This window comes from Schistocerca serialis, chromosome 9 (assembly GCF_023864345.2).
Source record: "Schistocerca serialis cubense isolate TAMUIC-IGC-003099 chromosome 9, iqSchSeri2.2, whole genome shotgun sequence".
NCBI classification, from domain to species: domain Eukaryota; kingdom Metazoa; phylum Arthropoda; class Insecta; order Orthoptera; family Acrididae; genus Schistocerca; species Schistocerca serialis.
In genome coordinates, this window is record NC_064646.1 from 439,733,238 (window position 1) to 439,752,439 (window position 19,202).

The 19,202-nt window shown below is 46.1% G+C and overlaps 1 protein-coding gene across 1 annotated transcript in view; it reads right to left on the reverse strand.

Annotated features, from left to right (window-relative positions):
- LOC126418539 (ataxin-2) overlaps window positions 1-19,202 on the reverse strand; it is a 130,409-nt gene that overhangs the window by 34,723 nt on the left and 76,484 nt on the right. The window contains exon 11 of the mRNA XM_050085352.1: window positions 1,618-1,781. Within this exon, the coding sequence (XP_049941309.1) occupies window positions 1,618-1,781 (164 nt within the window). The remainder of the gene's footprint in view (window positions 1-1,617; window positions 1,782-19,202) is intronic.

Below are 19,202 nucleotides of genomic sequence, written 5' to 3' on the forward strand. Positions count from 1 at the left end.
TAGGTAGAGGCCTGGAGACATGGGAAGATAATAGATAGATTACATAATTGCAAGAGAGCGATTCCTACATCATATACTCAGGTCACAATTTTGTGAAGAAGATCAGGCCTCAGTTTAAAGATATGTCAGGAAGAACCAAAGGGAAGTGAGGTGGGATACTACTACAGTACAGAGAATAATGATATTAAATTTAATTTCTCCAAGGCTTTAGATACTGCAATAATTCATACCGAAGTAGGCAGTTCAGTTTAAATGGGACGGACATCACTAAAAATTGCAATCACAGAAGTGAAAAGTACAAGGAAAGTAACCATGAAGAAACCTTGGGTGACAAGAGAAATGGTTTCAACTGATTTAGACAAGTCGAAGAGATAGAAATGTTCAGGAAAAGAAAGGAATACAGGAATGTAAGTCACTCACAAAATGAAATTAATACTGCAAGGAAGCTAACGCAAAATGCCTACAGGAAAAACAGAGAAGTTTTAAAGGTAATGGTTGTTGGAAGCACAAATTCAGTTCCGAGGAAAATCAGAATAACTTTCAGTGCTATTAAAAACAAGGTTGTCAACATTAGGAAAGCAAAATGAACCCTGATGTTACAAGAGGGGATAGCTTCCACCATGGGATGAAAAGCCTCCTGACATGACAGAGGATTAGATGTCTACCTGGAAGACAGAGTGTCCGGAGTCTGACAGAGTTATGGAATACTTGCCATCAAAAAGAGCAGAACAGAAGATAACATACCTTTAGAATGTCTAATATCATTTGGGGGATGGCAATCAATTATTAAAGATAGTACCTAGATTTTATAAGACTCTTGGAAGAATATCCACACAATCCAAAAGATAGCAAGAGACGGTAAACATGAGAATTTTGTTGTCTTTTTGTTGTGCCTGTCTGCAACTCAGCATCTCCACTATACAGTGAGTAGCAATTTTCCTTCTCATAATATTGTTAAATGTGAGAACTACTGCACAATCAGTTGGGCATTTCATGGAAGTTACTGTCTACAGTAATATGCAGACAAATGGAAAAGAAAACTGATGATCTGTGAAGTGACTATCACTTTGAGTTTAGAAACAGTAAAAACCACAGATGCAGTTCTAAGGCTGTGCTTGATAAGGCAAGCAAGATTAGAAAAACTTTGAACTAAAAACACAATGGACAATTGAATGTGGTGATGCAAGATGTTTGAAATTCTCAGAAAAAACAGGGATGTGCTACTGGGAAATATGAGAAACATACAATACGTGCAAGAACAAAGAGGGGCCAATAAAAGTGGAAGACCAGGACAGAAGTGTTCTGAAAGGGTGTGAGTAATTTAAACAAAAATCAGTCTCAATTTAGCTGCCAAACAGTACTCTTCTTACAAACAATGAATTGTCTGGGAGGCATAAAACATACATTTTACACTGTACTCCACATTCTGTAACTTAAGCTATTATTTCAAAATGATTCAACGTGTGATACGAGATTCACTTTAAGCACTACTTGAGGCTGAAAAAACTGCAGCATGGGACATGAATCTTCTAAATAATGTTGCAATTAAAGACTATTTTATTGGACCAACTATAATATTATGCACTACTATACTTGATGTAATTAACATTTAAATACCTGCTGCTGATGGTATGGCTGAGGTGTCATATGACCTGGAGGAGCATACGGCACTGTAAACTGCGAATGCATCGGGGCAGGTGCTGGGGCAAGCAGCGGCTGCCCTGTAGCTGCTGCTACCGACATCTGGGATGCAATATCATTCCGGTGCGGCATCACCTGGACTGTTTGGACAATACTTATTTTACTTAATTCTGTACTCAAAAATCTGATTTTCTTTTTAGCACCTAACAGTTGTACACAGAACATTAACTATTCAACATAATTTTTTTTATCGAGATAAAGCTAAAACTATCTGGTTCAGGATTACAATGCAGCAAAAATCCTCTTTCACACTCTTCAAGGAATATAAAACATCAATAACCATTTTATAAGTTGTACTGGCCCTTAATTTGAAACTTTTGGTTCTTAAGTTTGATATTCCATGATGACATTTTTTACTTTAGGAAAACACACAATTCTCTGTGTGTTTCAATTTCTTCTGGTGAGTTTTTCTATCTTGTTTTCTAGATCATAAATATATTCAAAAGTCTTGATGTGTACATAAGCAGCAGAGATATATATCTTTATATGTCCACTGCCACATTTATTTAGAAAAATATTTGAAATATAAAGTTGAGCAACAGGTAACGAGCAATTTAACTGATTATGTAAGATACTGGAACCAATCACAGAACTGTGTTCAATAAACATCATGACATTGGATATATGAAGGTACGTGGTGGAAATGATGTATAATTCTGTAGGACATAACAGAGTGGAATGTGCTGTCAAGTTTTAGCTGTGTTGCTATGTCCCAACCTAACAAACACACAACAATTGGGACATATTTCTAAAGAAACAACAAAAAAGAGTTTATCAATCACGACTGTAAATATCATTGCTGTCTGTTAACTTGGAACAATTTGAGGTGTACTTCCAGCTCCTACATTAACCAGAAGCTCTGAAATCAATACATGTTCTTGGAGGCGAAAGGAGGGAAGAAGCTGTATGCCAAACACAACTGGACAATATCTCCATGTAAATCAAAGTTATTTCATTTTTTTTACAACAATATGAAAAGGATAGACTACTATTCACATCAAAGAGGCAACGTACAGTTGCAGAAAAACGCAATGGAACGACTGCTGTACTTCAGCATTCGTAAAAAAGCCTTCCTCCAGAAGCTGAACACGCATGCGCGCAAGCATGCACACAAGTGCACTACTGCCTATGGCTGCTTGGACCCAAGTGAAAGCAGGCAGAGAGAGAGAGAGAGAGAGAGAGAGAGAGAGAGAGAGTGTGTGTGTGTGTGTGTGTGTGTGTGTGTGTGTGTGGGCGCGCGCGCGCGCTGCCAAAGCCAAAGTTTAGCAGTCGCTTCATTGTGTGTCCTACATTATACCTCCTCTATCACCTTTTTGTATTATTGTTATTCCATTGTTCGTTACTGCATTTTTTCAACATAGCTTACCAACAAATCCCATGCACTTCATACATTTTATGGAAGATGTGGCACACCTGCAACAGTTCAAAACTAGTTAATATTGTACCTGGAAGAGGTGGTACCACAGCTCCTGTTTATCATTTCCAACATACCTTCCATTTTAGCTACGATTTCATACAAAGTGGCCTCTGCCCAGATGCGGTTGTATGTATTAAGCACAAAGTATTTGCCCACAAGAGCAAGGTGCTGCAACATCTGAATGTGAATAGTGTCTGGCCCTGAGCAGAGGATCGGGATGAAGTGAGAGCATGATCTAGCTCCCACATAGTTAAGGGGCATTGTAGCAGAGACAATTCTGAGAAGTATATTGCCCGAGTCTCCTCTGCTCGTTTCCGAAGGAGCAAGGCAGGGTGATAGTGGAAAGAAGTTGTAATTTCTGCAAAATGGTGGCCCAAAGTGTTGGAGACAGCAATTGGATCCACACGATGACATCGTGTCAGGCCGGAAATTGGGAAATGGATCTTGGTCGCAGAGAGCCATTGGAGGTTGACCCACATGACAGAAGAGGTAGTGGAACTGTTAAAAGCACTAGTGAATGAAATCCAGCTAGCTTTTCTGCTATCTCAAATAATAATATGACACTGTGTACGTATCTGTTTATAATGAATGCAGTTTGCCATCCTTGGATGGCTGTTAAAAATGCGGAGAGCATGACTCCGCACACGAACTGTGTTGCAGCATGCCTCAGTCCACCAAGAGACTGAGACACGACATGGTAAAGAGGAAGTGCGGGTAATGGAAAGTTCTGCAGCATAAGGATAACGTATGTGAGATAGTCCACCTGGTCATCATATCTCAGGAAATCGTGTTTGTCGAAGGTCACCAAAAAGCGTAAAGCCGACAGTCGGCCTTAGTAAGCTGCCATTTGGGTGTGCATGCCGGTGGGGTAGGAGTCAGCCAACAGATGGCACATGGGAAATGAGCGCCTGAGTAGGCGTCAGAAAGAACGGGCCACTCGAAATGATGGGCAAGCTGGGCAGTGCAGAAGGATAGGAATAGACAGGAACAGACAGGAACAGACAGGAGTCGGAAAGGTATGTGGGTGGTGCTGTGTCAAGACGGAAGAGGTTAAGTAGATTAGGGTCTGCCAAGAGGGCACCTCTCTGACAAGTTCTGGTAGAACCCCAAAGGGAATGATGCGCATTAAAGTCACCGAGCAGCAGGAGAGGAAGGAAAAGGCGAACTGCAACAGCTTGAAGACAGGTAGTCAGGGAAATAAGCTGACTATGAATGTCATCCCTTATGGGCGGCAGCACGACTCCTGCGTGAGATGGAATGCTGACCTCACGTGAAAGGCCAAAATGGACTGGGAAGAAATGCAAAAGCTCAAAGTGGTCATGAGGATGCAATTTTGTTTTCTGAAAGCAGACGCTGCAATTCTAAAAGCAGCCGTAAATCCTCTTTTATTGGATCAAAGGCTGCCAACGTTCCATTGGAGGAGAGACATGACACGTAAAGGAGAGGAGGGAAAAAATGAATGGGTGTCACCTAGGAGGCTGCTGAGTGCCAGCCTGCATCGACTCACTGCTACAGGGCACAGAGGCAGGAGGATCCTGTTCTATTAGGTCCACAGAAGCATCTTGTGCTGTCGGTCTCCAGAGTCCAACACAGAAAAACGGTTGGCAGTGCACACCTATGAAACGGGGGCCATCCGGGCAAAGGTATCAAGTGGCAACACCTTCGAAGAGGATCTTGAAGTTGGTGAAGGAGATGATGGTTCACCTTTGTTGGACTACTTTGAGCCTTTCTGGTTAGCAGAGGAAGACTCAGGTGCTGGTTAGATGGACGGACATAGGAAGTCTTCATGGGAATAATCCTCCTGTCCTTTCCAGCCCGCTGGTTGTGTAACTGGGGACCTAGTCCCTTGAGGTGAAGGTGGCACAGCTGCACGAGGGGCCGGTGATGCTATTGTGACAATGGGACCATTTTACAACTTCAGAGCTGAATTTGAGGGTGCACATCTCCGTGGCTGTTCCCTTCATGGAGCGAGACAGCAAAAACAGTACTGTAAGTGTCAGACGGAAGAACACAGGGTTTGTGGCTAGCAAATACCTTGTGAGCGACTGGGTAAGGAACTTTTTCTTTTACCCGGGTCTCCTGGACAGTCTGCTCATCAAGATACATGGTACAATTGCAAGAGGATGCAGCACGGTCGCCACTGCAGTTGATCCACAGGGGAGGAGGAGTCAGACAATTGCCCTCGTGCACATTCCTACCACAGGTTATACATTTTGCCGGGTTTTTGGTTTTGTTTTGCTTTAGGGCACAATAACAACTGGGGTCATACGCGCCCAAGTCAAAACTGTAGAACACGAAGCCAGAGGGGAGTTAAAAAACAGCTATACATCAGACCCAATCGACATAACAGAAGACAGTTGAAACAGGCACGTGGAATAAGGGCTAAAAAAGACACCATACAGAAAGGGAGGTCCAAAACTAAAAATTAAATGGCCTTCACCATATTACTTTGGCAGATAAAAATTAAGATGCAGTCGACAGCCTGCATGTCATTCGCTAAAATGGCCAATAATTCAGGCAGTAATCGGAAACAGGAACGTAAAAGGTTAGAAAATGGACAGTCCATCTGGAAGTGGCAGACAGTGCAATATATACAAAGTGGTGGGGTAGTGCCAGAAAGCAAATGATGATGGCTAAAAAGGCAGTGCCCAATACACAGCTGAGTTAAAATAACCTCCTCCTGGCGGGAGGAGGTTAAAATAACCTCCTCCCGGCGGGAGGGTCGAGGGGAAGTCGTCCAAGCCGTTGGGAGAGGCTTAATAAGCCAGAGCTTATTCCCATGAAGGGAGGACCATTGGCGATGCCAAAAGGACACCACCTCCTGACAGAAGGCAACACAGAGATCATCGGAGGGAATATAGGTACTCACGGGCTGAGGTATGAGGACTGCAGCTTTGGCGGCAGCCTCATTTCCTGGCAGACTGACATGACCAGAAACCCACAGAAACATCACACTGGCTCCATCAAGAGTGAGCAAGTGACAGTTTTCCTGGACCCGTTGCACTAAGGGATGGGCAGTGTACAGTGCACATAGACTTTGAAGGGCACTAAGTGAGTCTGAGCAGAGGATACAATCGAAAATGCTGTGTCCCCAGATATACTCCGTGGCCTGATACAAGGCAAAGAGCTCGGCAGTATATACTGAGGAGTGTGCCGAGAACCGATATTGAAATACATGGGTGCCAACGACAAAGGCACGCCCGACCCCATGGTCAGTCCGAGAGCCATCAATGTATACAAAGGTACTATTGCGAAGTTCCATGCAAAGGTCGTGAAACTGAAGACGATAGACCAAGACTGGAGTAGTGTCCTTAGAAAGCAAATGAAGACCAAGGTTAACATGGGCTGCTTCGCAAACCCACGGTGGTGAAGGGTTCACACCCACTGGGAAAGGTGCAGGTAGTGTGAAGTTAAGCCGCCGTAGCAAGTGCCGAAAGCGCACACCACAAGGTAACACAAAAGAAGGATGAGCCCTATAATGACGATCAAAGGAATCATCAAAGGAGAAGGTACAGGATGGGTGGCCACAAACGGCAGAAGTGACCTTGGCTTCGTGAAGCAGCCCATGTTAACCTAGGTCTTCATTCGCTTTCTAAGGACACTACTCCATCCTCAGTCTATCGTCTTCAGTTTCATGATCTTCACTTGGAACTTCGCAATAGCATCTTTGTATACACTGAGGAGATAGTCACGGCGATAGGACAGGGGTAGTTCAGCGGCTTCAGCATACAGACTCAACTGGGCTAGTGTAAAAGGCACCTGTGGCCAAGCGGATGCCACGATGGTGGATACTGTTGGGATGGTGTAAGAGGGCTTGGCATGCAGACACATAAACAAAGCACCCATAGTTGAGTTTCAAAAAGACAATGGACTGGTACAAACAGAAGAGGGTGGTTTGATCAGCACCCCAGGAAGTATCATTGAGGACATGTAGGACATTGAGGAACCGCGAACAGCGGGCTGCCAGGCAAGATACATGGGAGGACCAGGAGTGTTCCCTATAGAGCATGAGTCCCAGGAATTTTGTAGTTTCAATAAACGGAAGGCCAACAGCCCCAAGATGTAAAAATAGTGGCAGAAACCACTTGCGTCCCCAGAAATTCATACAGATGGTTTTGTCAGTGGAAAACCAAAAGCCATTGTCGATGCTCCAGGAGTGAGGACGATCAAGACAGCGCTGAAGACACCACTCAGAGAGACAGGTCCGTAAAAAACTGCAATAGACGGCAAAATCATCAACAAAAAGGAAGCCGGAGATGCCCGGTGGGAGACAGGCCACGATAGGGTTACTGGCGATGGAGAAGAGGATGACACTCAGGACAGAACCCTGAGGCACACCATTTTCCTGGATAAAGATGTCCAACAAGACAGAACCCACACGCACCTTGAAAATTCAAACTTGTAAAAATGACTGAAGGAAACAGGGCCACAGAAGACCCACGCATAAAGAGCACGGAGGATACCAGTTCTCCAGCAGACGTAGTAGGTCTTCTCCAAATCGAAAACACGGCCATAGTCTGGGATTTCTGCAGAAAACCATTCATGACATGGGTGGACAAAGTAACAAAATTGTCAACTGCAGAATTTCATGCTCGAAATCCACATTGTGCATTCATCAGTACATTGCGAGACTCGAGCCACGATCAGCCGGGCATGAATCATACATTCCACCACCTTGCAAACGCAGCTGGTAAGAGACATGAGGCGGTAGCTAGAAGGAAGGTTTTTGCCCTTACCGTGCTTAGGTATGGGTAAGACGGTGGCTTCATGCCAGCACATGCGGGAAATGTGCCCTCTGCCCAGATGTGGTTGCACGTGTTAAGCAAAAACTGCTTGCCTGCAAGAGAAAGTTGCTGCAACACCTGAATGTGGATGGCGTCCGGCCCTGGGGCAGAGGATCGGGATAAACTGAGAGCATTATCTAGCTCCCTCATAGTGCTGGCGGCATTGCAGCACTCATAATTCGGGGAAGAGAAGTGTATCACCCAAGCCTCCTCTGCTAGTTTCCAATGGAGTGATGGTGGGAAGTGCTCAAAACTTACACAAAATGGTGGCCCAAGGTGTTGGAGATAGCAATAGGGTCCACGATAACATCGTCTGCTACTATGAGTTTGGAAATGGAGGAATGGATCTTTGTCCCAGAGAGCCATCGGAGGTTGGCCCACATGACAGAGGAAGGGGTGGACCTGTTAAAAGAACAGTGAATGAAATCCAGCTAGCTCATTAGCTATCCCGAAGAACTCAATGACACTTTGCATGCACCTGTTTGTAATGAATGCAGTTTGCCATCGTAGGACGACGGTTACAAATGTGGAGAGCTTGTCTCCGTGCACGAATTGTATTGCGGCATGACTCAGTCTACCACGGGACTGGGACAAGACATGGTAAAGAGGAATCGAATGTTCTGCAGCAGTAAGGATAACGTTGGTGAGATAGTCCACCTGGGCATTGCAACTGGGGAAATCTTGTTCTTTGAAGGTCACCAGGGAGGAATAAATCTGCCAGTCAGCAAACTGAGAGCACACAGGAACTGCTCACTCGAGTAGGTGTCAGAAAGAACAGACTACTCAAGACCACGGGCAAGCTGGACAGTGCACACGGAGAGGTTCAAATGGGAATAGGTGTGTGAGGAGTCAGAAAGGAAAGTGGGTGCTCCAGTGTTAAGATAGAAGAGGTTAAGTTGATTAAGAAGGTCAGCCATGAGGGCACATCTGACAGGTCGTGGGAGAACCCCAAACGGGATTATGTGCATTAACGTCATCGAGTAGTAAAAATGAGGGAGGTAGCTGCCCAATAAGCTGAAAGAAGTCTGCACTGGTGACAAGAAACAATGGATGTACATAAATGGTACAGAGGGAAAAAGTCAGTAGGCAAACTGCAACACCTTGAAGACAGGTAGTCAGAGAGATGGGTTGACTATGAATGTCATCCCATACAAGCAGCACGACACCCCCACGAGACGGAATGCCGACCTCAGGGGAAGGTCAAAATGAACGGCAAGTAATGTGAAAGCTCAAAGCGATCGTGAGAGTGCAATTTTGTTTGCTGAACGCACGAGTACAAGGGGATGCTGCAAACAGCTGAAAATCCTCTATATGGGACCAATGGCTGCGAATGTTCCATTGAAGGACAGCCATGAGGAGGAAGAGTGTAGGGGGTGTCAACTCGGCAGCCGCCGAGTGACAGCCGGTGTCGATTCACTACTACAGGGCACAGAAGCAGCAGGATCCCGCTCCGTGAGGTCCACAGAAGCATCGGCTTGCTTGTGCAGTCGGTCCATGGAGTCCAACGCTGAAAAACAGTTGGTGGTGCGCACCGGCGAGACAGAGGCTGGCCCGACTAAGGTACCACACGCTAACAGCGTCGAAATGGATCTTCGAGTTGGCGAAGGGGAAGACCGCCTGCCTTTGGTGGACTACAACATGCCTTTCCAGTTAGATAAAGACTTGGGTGTTGTTTGGCTGGAGGGATGGAAGTATCCCTTCTGTTCGGTTGTGTAGCTGATGACTTTGCCCCTTGAGGCGAGAGTTTGATGGCTTGTTGCATACCTGGACGGGGAGGAAGGCAAAGCTACCTTGACACTGGGCAATTTCCGAACCTCAGAGCCGAATTTGAGGTCGCATGTCTGTGTTGCCATATCCTTCATGGAGCGAGCGGTAACAGGAACAGAACTATAGGTGTCAGATGGGAGAACATTTGCGAGCTACTGAGTAAGGCACTTTTTCCTTTACCTGAATCACTTGGACAGCCCGCTCATCGAGATACACGAGACAATCCTGAGAGGAGGCGGTATGGCTGCCATTGCAGTTGATACAGTGGGGAGGAGGAGGCAGACAATCGCCCTCGTGTGCATCCCTACCACAGGTTACACATTTGGCCGGGTGTCGACAAGACATTCGATTGTGGTTGAAACAATGACACTTGTAGCAGAGCATTGGGGTCGGAATGTATGGTCTGACTGTGATAACATCATAGCCTGCTTTGATCTTTGACGGAAGCACCACTCTATCAAAGGTGAGAAAAAGAGAGCATGTGGGAAGAATTCAAAGTTCAATGGGCACATGAACAGAATAGCTGTGGAGAAGCAAAGTGGCAAGCTGTTGTTGCTCGAGACTCAGAAGTAGTCTCCAAAAGCATGGTGCCATAATGTAAACGAGGGCAGGGTTTCACAGGGCCAGCAACTGTATCAACAACTTTCTGAATAATAAGCAGATTTACCGTTACGAAGGACTAACCTGCTTCAGTACACGATACCACAAGGAACTGTGGTGCAGCTGGAAGGGTCTTTGAATCATTAGCGTCATTCTGTTTACGTTTCGTAGACAGTGATTGTGAAGATGATTGACTCATTGCGAGAAAATCCCCCCGATTGCCAGCGCCTCCAATGGCATGCTTCTTTCAACTGGGGGCCCTCTTCACAAGGGGGCGTGACTGCCTTCGGTGATTGTTCACACCTCAGGTCACGCCTCCCGAACACCTGATAGAGGGACCAATCAGCAATTTGGAAGGTAGCAGCTCAGACAATCAACCATCCCTGGGCCTGGTCTGTATCAGGGGGTACATGCAAATCCTACCTGTTGACATGGGCCTGGGAATTATGCATTACCCAGTCACCTGTTATGTGTCAGACGTGTGGGCCTGCCTTCAGGAGCGCACAGGGAGGAAGGATAGGGAAAAGCAAACAAAGAAAGGAAAAGGAAATGAAAAACAAGTGATGAGACTGTTCTTATGTCAGCGACAGAAAATGCGGAACATTCCCAATAACACCCCAGATAAGGGGAAAAGGAATGCCAAGAGGACAGATATGCAGAATGGAAGAGAAAGGATGCTGCTAAGGCTGGGAACCTGTGGTAGCCAAGTACGGACCTCCCCCCAAAGAGTGTCAAGCGCCTTGGGCAGGGAGGGGAGGGGGTGCCAGCAGCACAAAGCTAGGCTACCAGAGCAATAGCTGAAAGCAAATTCCAGTAGGTAAAAGAGAAAAGGGAAACAGACCATACTGAGATGAAGGGATCATCGAAGAAGGTGGCACAGGATGGGTGGCCGGCCATGGCAGACAAACGGGATGCATACCCTCTGGGGAGAAAATCACACCTTTATGACAGCTGTAGTTCGGCAAATTCTGCACATAGATTCTCAGCTGGGCTACTGTAGAAGGAGCCGGTGGCCAAATGGATTCCATGATTGTGAATTGTATTTAGACGGTGTAAAATGGACAGCCAGCCAGATGCATAAATGAAACACCAAAAGTCTAGATTCAAATGGACAAGGGAGGTCTGCTTGGCTCCCAGGGAAGTACTGCTTAGGACATGTAGGACATTGAAGGACCGGGTATAGCAGGCAGTCATGTAAGACACATGGGAGGACCAAGAAACTTTTCTACCATGCATGAGCCCCAGGAATTTTATAGTTTCAGCAAACAGAAGAGCACCAGGCCCAAGATGTAAAGATGGTGGAAGAAACCCAACGCTCTGCCAGAAATTCATACAAATGGTTTTGTCAGTGGAAAAGCGAAAGCCATTGTTGATGTTCATAGAGTAAAGACGAATGAGACATCACTGAAGACACCAATCAAGGAGACAGGTACATATATATCTGCAATAGCTTGCAAAATCATCGATGAAAAGGGAGCTGGAGGTGCCTGGAGACTTAATGGTTATAGCAAAGAGGACAATGCTCAGGACGGAGCCCTGAGGCACCCAGTTTCTCTGGATAAAGATGTCCAACAAGGCAGAAAACACACATACCTTGAAAACTCTTGTCTTTTAAAAATTCGACAACACCAGAGGACCTCCGAGTCAGAGAAGACCGTTTGCCTTTCTTTGATTTCTTAGATGCATTACAACTGGTAGATGAAGACTCAGAGGTGTATTTACTGGAGAGATGTAAGAAGTCTTCGCAGGAGTATTCCTTTTGTCCTTTCTGGCCTGCCGGATGTGAAGAATGGGATTTTGTGGCCAGGGACGTAGATTTGGTGGCTTGTTGTACAGTCAGAATAGCAGGAGATGGGGATGCTACCGTGATACTGGGGGATTTTACTGGGGATGACAAGTCTGCGTGGCCATGTCTTTTGTTAACGCGAGGCACAGCAAGAAGGGTACTAAAAGGATCAGATGGTAAACACAGGGCTTTCAACTATCCAACAACTTGCAAGCAACAGGGTAAGGTACTTTTTCCTTTAGCCTGATCTCCTGTATGGCCCACTCATCAAGACCCATGACACTCACAGGAAGAGACGACATGGTCCCCATTAGCAACACATCGGGTTTGGAATGTACGGTCAAACTGTGATGATTTTATAGCTTGCTTTGATCTTCAATGGAAGCACTAATCATTCAAAAGTGAGAAAGAGAGTGCACAAAGGAACTAAGGTGCCATCAACAGTTTTCATTACTCGATGGACAAACAGGACTGAAAGCCTATGCTATACCAGTGTCATTTTATGTCAACTGCAATGGTTTTTTCCATGAGCATTGCTCCATTAAGTGTTAAAGTTGGGAAATTTTATAATTATGTAAAGAAAGTTGGGTGCAAATTAATATTACCAACATAGGAAACCAGATGGGACAAATTCTGCAAAGAGTAAGAAAACTTCAATTCTGAGAATGTACTGTAATACAAATATGAATCAGACACAGAATCTCAAATAAAACTTTACAACTGAGTAGTTTAAATAAGAGTCCTTCATGAGTCAAAACTAAAGTCAGAGTATTCCTTGTGTGTTCATTAAGCAATGTCTCAAGCCCTTTAAACATTATCGTCAAACATTTCTTTCCTTATGAATTTTAGTCTGTCTGATCACTGGCCGATATACATGCTGCATGCTCAACTTATGGAAGATAGCAACCGTGTCATCACTAAGAAGTAATAAAGGAACAATTAGTGCCACTGCGAACTGGTGGGTATTCTTGTCCGGGAAAAAAGCAGTTGTTGGCCATGGAGCAATGCACCACTTTCTTCTATTTCAATGGTTTGGAGGACATGAAAAAGCTTGAATATTGGGCATTACCACTTACAGGTTCTTGTTCATTACTCTCAACAGCTGTTTTTCCAACTGGCTCAACTTTCCTTCTTGCCGGTGAGACAAAACATACAAGGAGATAGAATCACCTGTGCTATACCTTTGGTTCCTGCAAACATTACAGTGTGAATGCACGATCCGGTACCAACGAGAAAAATACATCTTTCCTTGGATTTGAATGTTCAGGAAAGTGTCTTGAATGTTTTGAATCATTCACTATGTTGGATACATTTTCACTTGACGGTACAGAGTGAGCAAATGTTATATTTCCTGCTACAGTGACTTATCCTTTCAAGAGCCTGTTGGATAGTGTAAATTTACAAGTCATAAATTACTCACATTGGGGACACTGAGCTTCAGGATCTTATACGAAAGAATAACCATTTGACATTTTCAAAAGCTGATTGGGCTTTTTAATTAGCCAGTGTGGCTACTTGAGTCACCCGATTTGGAGCTTAATATTTACCACTTCTCAAGGCATTCTCATTCCTGAATTCTGAATTGTTTTGTTGCATGCAGCCCTTTTCTGAACTACCAAGCAAAAGATGGATCAGCAGGTTTACTGTACATAAATGACTGCGGCGGTAACATGTCTCAGTCCTCAAAATGCAGTCACTCATCAGTCTCGAAACGTTGGATACAGGGCTAGTTTCATAGATACTATTTGCTAACCAAATACCCTTATTGTGGGCAACAATACCTTTAAATGTCTACTTTGGAGAGCTATATAAAGTAAAGCTGTGTTCAAGTCTGGACTTTAGGATGTTTCAAATTCTTGAGATCAGTAAGCCTAGACAAAAAATTAAACAGTTGCTGAAATTTTTAAAACGGTAACTATCATGTCAATGGCAAGAAGATAAAAAGATGTGCACAGTTACAAATCAACAAAATGGGTTCCTTATGAGAATTTACAATCAATTTTTGTATCCTCTGTTTCATCGCCTTAAGCTTATGTTGCTGTGAACAAGCTCAGACTGGATGAAGAGCAGGAACTTGAGAAATATACAATTAATAAGTAGAGTTCAACTGGACTGCTTACTTTGGATGTAATGCTATTAATGGAAATGGCGAAAGTGATGCTAAGAACTTTTCCTTGGGTACACTGCTCTCTAGCAGTATTGACATGACATAGCATGTGTCTGATTCAGTAACCTAAACTGCAATGACACATGAAGGCTAGTGCAATAATGTGAAGACATTCTTATTTTCCCCATTTATGAAGTTGTTAAAACATTGGTTCAAAATAGCATTTTTGAATAAGTATGTTGTGACTGTTCCACTCAGAGTTTTTGTAACTTTTGGACTCTTGTATAATCTTAGAAGCTCTGATGTTCCATATCACAATTGTTAGACAATTATTATTTGAATTTGCTTGAAAGTTCCTACAATGGTTAATCACTGCAATCCCGTGAGAATTCAACTCACTCATCTACTTTTCCTAATGTCAATTTTACTTTGAGTGTGCCATCTCTTAGGCCTCAAAACAATTATTTCTAGATACAATTCATTCCTGCTGTCACACAAGCTGACACTTTCTCACTTGCTTTGAACATTTATGTTTCATTGGTTGAAGTTTGGTCCCTCAATTTCATCCTGTATTTACTGAAAAGAAACACCCTCCAACTAAGGCATCTGTCCAGGAAGTTCTTAGACAGATTTTATTCTTGGCTTACATCAGCATGGTAATTACAGGTGCAGCTTGAACTAATAACTGTGAACCTGATGTCCATTCAAGCAGGCAGTGTTAAATAATGGATGCATGGCCATAATGTGTTGACGTTGTTGCACAAATCATAATGGAGTAACATCTCTAAATCAAGTATGTGCAGAATCTATCCCATACAGCTTGATTCCCAAACGAAAGCAATGACTCGTACACACCTGCCATGACTCAACAAATGCCAAATGCAGAAAGTCTTTTCTGGTGGAAATCATCCCAAGTGACAAGACTTGGCATTATCAATTTAAACCTACCAGAAAACAACAAAAGTGCAGAAATTCACTCCAAGGATCAATACTGTGATGGCATAACTGACACTCGAGTCAATGTGAGGTGTGAGTTAAAACATCCCACAGAACTTTTCTGGCAGTTTCACTTTGTTTTATGAATATTCTGTGTGTTTTGCTCAAATGGAGTAGGGAGGGCTAAAATCACTATCTCAACTTTTCTCTTTTTTTTATTAATCCAGTCTAACCTTTTTGTATGCACTGATGGGGTACTGCTGAAAAATTATTAAACACTTTATATATATCACTGGAAACTCCAGGTAGGAATATCAACAATGTACAAAAAGACAGATTGCTGCTTACCATGAAGAATAATGATTACACATTAAGTTGTAGACAGGTGCAATTAATAAGACACTTACACATAAGCTTACAGTCCCAGTCTTTGTCAGAAAAAGACACACACATGCCATTCATTCACATAAACAAGCACACCTCACACACACATACCACCGACTTCTTCATCTCGGGTCAGAATTTCTGGTCCTCCCTTCACGCAGCACACATACCGCCAACTCCGGCACGGCAGGCCCGAGCAGTTGGAGTTGGCAGTCATGTATGCGTTGTGTGTACTTGCTTGTGTGAATAAATAATTTGTGTGTGTGTCTTTCTGACAATGGCTGTGGCCAAAAGCTTATGTATAAGTGTCTTAAATGTGCCTGTCTGCAACTTAACAAGTAATCTTTACAGTAAGTATTACTCTGTCTTTTCCTAAATTGTTTGTAAATATGTTTATAAGTAGAACTAAACATTTTGCCTCCTGAAGGTAAGTTCTGACCAGCAATTCTGTATCTCTTGACTGAAGTTTCCTTTGATGCAGAAACTTAACTGTTTCACCCAAGTGATGTTTAAATTGAGGATATACGTAAGGAACTTGCAGCTGATAAAGAAACAGATTTCACATTTTTTATTCATGTTACTACTATTCAAGGGGGAGGGGGAGGGGGAGGGAGAAGGGGGAGGGAGAGAGGGGGGAGGGGGAGGGAGAGAGGGGGAGGGGGAGAGGGGGTTAGGGAGAGAGGGGAGAGGGGGGAGGGAGAGAGTGAGAGGGGGGAGGGAGAGAGTGAGAGGGGGAGGGGGAGGGGGAGAGAGGGGGAGGGGGAGGGGGAGAGAGGGGGAGGGGGAGGGAGAGAGTGAGAGGGGGAGGGGGAGGGAGAGAGGGTGGGAGGGGGAGGGAGAGAGTGAGAGGGGGAGGCGGAGGGGGAGGGAGAGAGAGGGGGAGGGGGAGGGAGAGAGAGGGGGAGGGGGAGGGAGAGAGAGGGGGAGGGGGAGGGAGAGAGTGAGAGGGGGAGGGAGAGAGTGAGAGGGGGAGGGAGAGAGTGAGAGGGGGAGGGAGAGAGTGAGAGGGGGAGGGAGAGAGTGAGAGGGGGAGGGAGAGAGTGAGAGGGGGAGGGAGAGAGTGAGAGGGGGAGGGAGAGAGTGAGAGGGGGAGGGAGAGAGTGAGAGGGGGAGGGAGAGAGAGGGGGAGGGGGAGGGAGAGAGAGGGGGAGGGGGAGGGAGAGAGAGGGGGAGGGGGAGGGAGAGAGAGGGGGAGGGGGAGGGAGAGAGAGGGGGAGGGGGAGGGAGAGAGGGGGGGAGGGGGAGGGAGAGAGTGAGAGGGGGACAGAGAGGGGAGGGGGAGGGAGAGAGGGGGAGGGGGAGGGAGAGAGAGGGGGAGGGGGAGGGAGAGAGGGGGGAGGGGGAGGGAGAGAGTGAGAGGGGGAGGGAGAGAGTGAGAGGGGGAGGGAGAGAGTGAGAGGGGGAGGGAGAGAGTGAGAGGGGGAGGGAGAGAGTGAGAGGGGGAGGGAGAGAGTGGGAGGGGGAGGGAGAGAGAGGGGGAGGGGGAGGGAGAGAGAGAGGGGGGGAGGGAGAGAGGGGGGAGGGGGAGGGAGAGAGTGAGAGGGGGACAGAGAGGGGAGGGGGAGGGAGAGAGGGGGAGGGGGAGGGGGAGGGAGAGAGGGGGAGGGGGAGGGAGAGAGAGGGGGAGGGGGAGGGAGAGAGAGGGGGGAGGGGGAGGGAGAGAGAGGGGGAGGGGGAGAGAGAGGGGGAGGGAGAGGGAGAGAGGGGGGGAGGGAGAGGGAGAGAGGGAGAGAGGGGGAGGGGGAGGGAGAGAGGGGGAGTTAGAGAGGGGGAGTTAGAGAGGGGGAGTTAGAGAGGGGGAGTTAGAGAGGGGGAGTTAGAGAGGGGGAGTTAGAGAGGGGGAGTTAGAGAGGGGGAGTTAGAGAGGGGGAGTTAGAGAGGGGGAGTTAGAGAGGGGGAGTTAGAGAGGGGGAGTTAGAGAGGGGGAGTTAGAGAGGGGGAGTTAGAGAGGGGGAGTTAGAGAGGGGGAGTTAGAGAGGGGGAGGGAGAGAGGGGGAGGGAGAGAGGGGGAGGGAGAGAGGGGGAGGGTGAGAGGGGGAGGGAGAGAGGGGGAGGGAGAGAGGGGGAGGGAGAGAGGGGGAGGGAGAGAGGGGGAGGGAGAGAGGGGGAGGGAGAGAGGGGGAGGGAGAGAGGGGGAGGGAGAGAGGGGGAGGGAGAGAGGGGGAGGGAGAGAGGGGGAGGGAGAGAGGGGGAGGGAGAGAGGGGGAGGGAGAGAGGGGGAGGGAGAGAGGTGGAGGGAGAGAGGTGGAGGGAGAGAGGGGGAGGGAGAGAGGGGGAGGGAGAGAGGTGGAGGGAGAGAGGTGGAGGGAGAGAGGGGGAGGGAGAGAGGGGGAGGGAGAGAGGGGGAGGGAGAGAGGGGGAGGGAGAGAGGGGGAGGGAGAGAGGGGGAGGGAGAGAGGGGGAGGGAGAGAGGGGGAGGGAGAGAGGGGGAGGGAGAGAGGGGGAGGGAGAGAGGGGGAGGGAGAGAGGGGGAGGGAGAGAGGGGGAGGGAGAGAGGGGGAGGGAGAGAGGGGGAGGGAGAGAGGGGGAGGGAGAGAGGGGGAGGGAGAGAGGGGGAGGGAGAGAGGGGGAGGGAGAGAGGGGGAGGGAGAGAGGGGGAGGGAGAGAGGGGGAGGGAGAGAGGGGGAGGGAGAGAGGGGGAGGGAGAGAGGGGGAGGGAGAGAGGGGGAGGGAGAGAGGGGGAGGGAGAGAGGGGGAGGGAGAGAGGGGGAGGGAGAGAGGGGGAGGGAGAGAGGGGGATGAATTTTTTTTAATAAATATGAATGAAGAAAAGAGCCAACTCCACTGTGTATCCAGTAATGTTCACTATTCTTCAATATAACGAGAAAATAAATAATTACATCAAAATATAAAAAAAGATCTAACATACTAAACAACACTGAATGCATAAGAAGACTAAATAACACTACTTACTCTTGTTTCTTCCTACCTGACTGTCATTTTAAGATCAATACAGTTTTTCCACATGTTACACTATTACAGTTTCACTAGTGAACTGATAACTGAGGATTATGCTACACATTTAATCTTATTTTCATCTGAAGTGTTTCTTTTCTCTAGTACTCCTTAAGCATTCAGTAGCCTACTTGCAGATTACTTCCTTAGTTGCACTGCTTAAGCTCTTCTGCTTTAAGTCTGAAATCCTTGGAAATCTTTAACACTTTTCCTAAATGTATTTCTAATTTTTGTGACTCAGAAGTTCGACTTCTCCAGATCTATCTTGACTTGCTTCATCCACAGGATTGTTGTTGTTGTCTTTATTATTATTATTTCCTTCACTTTCTCAGACGTTAAGTCCGGTTAAAAATGGAGTGACACGGACCTTGATCAAGCGTCACTTCCTTTTAACTGTACGGTATGTGTTATATTGCATTTAGGAACTTTCGGGTAATTGAACATGTATCAATAATTACGGATTTCTGTAGCTGTATATATATGTTTGGATGTAGCTGTATTGCATTGATGTACTGGTGGATATTGTGTGGTATGACTCCTGTAGTTGATAGTATAATTGGTACGATGTCAACTTTATCCTGATGCCACATGTCTTTGACTTCCTCAGCCAGTTGGATGTATTTTTCAATTTTTTCTCCTGTTTTCTTTTGTATATTTGTTGTATTGGGTATAGATATTTCGATTAGTTGTGTTAATTTCTTCTTTTTATTGGTGAGTATGCTGTCAGGTTTGTTATGTGGCGTTGTTTTATCTGTTATAATGGTT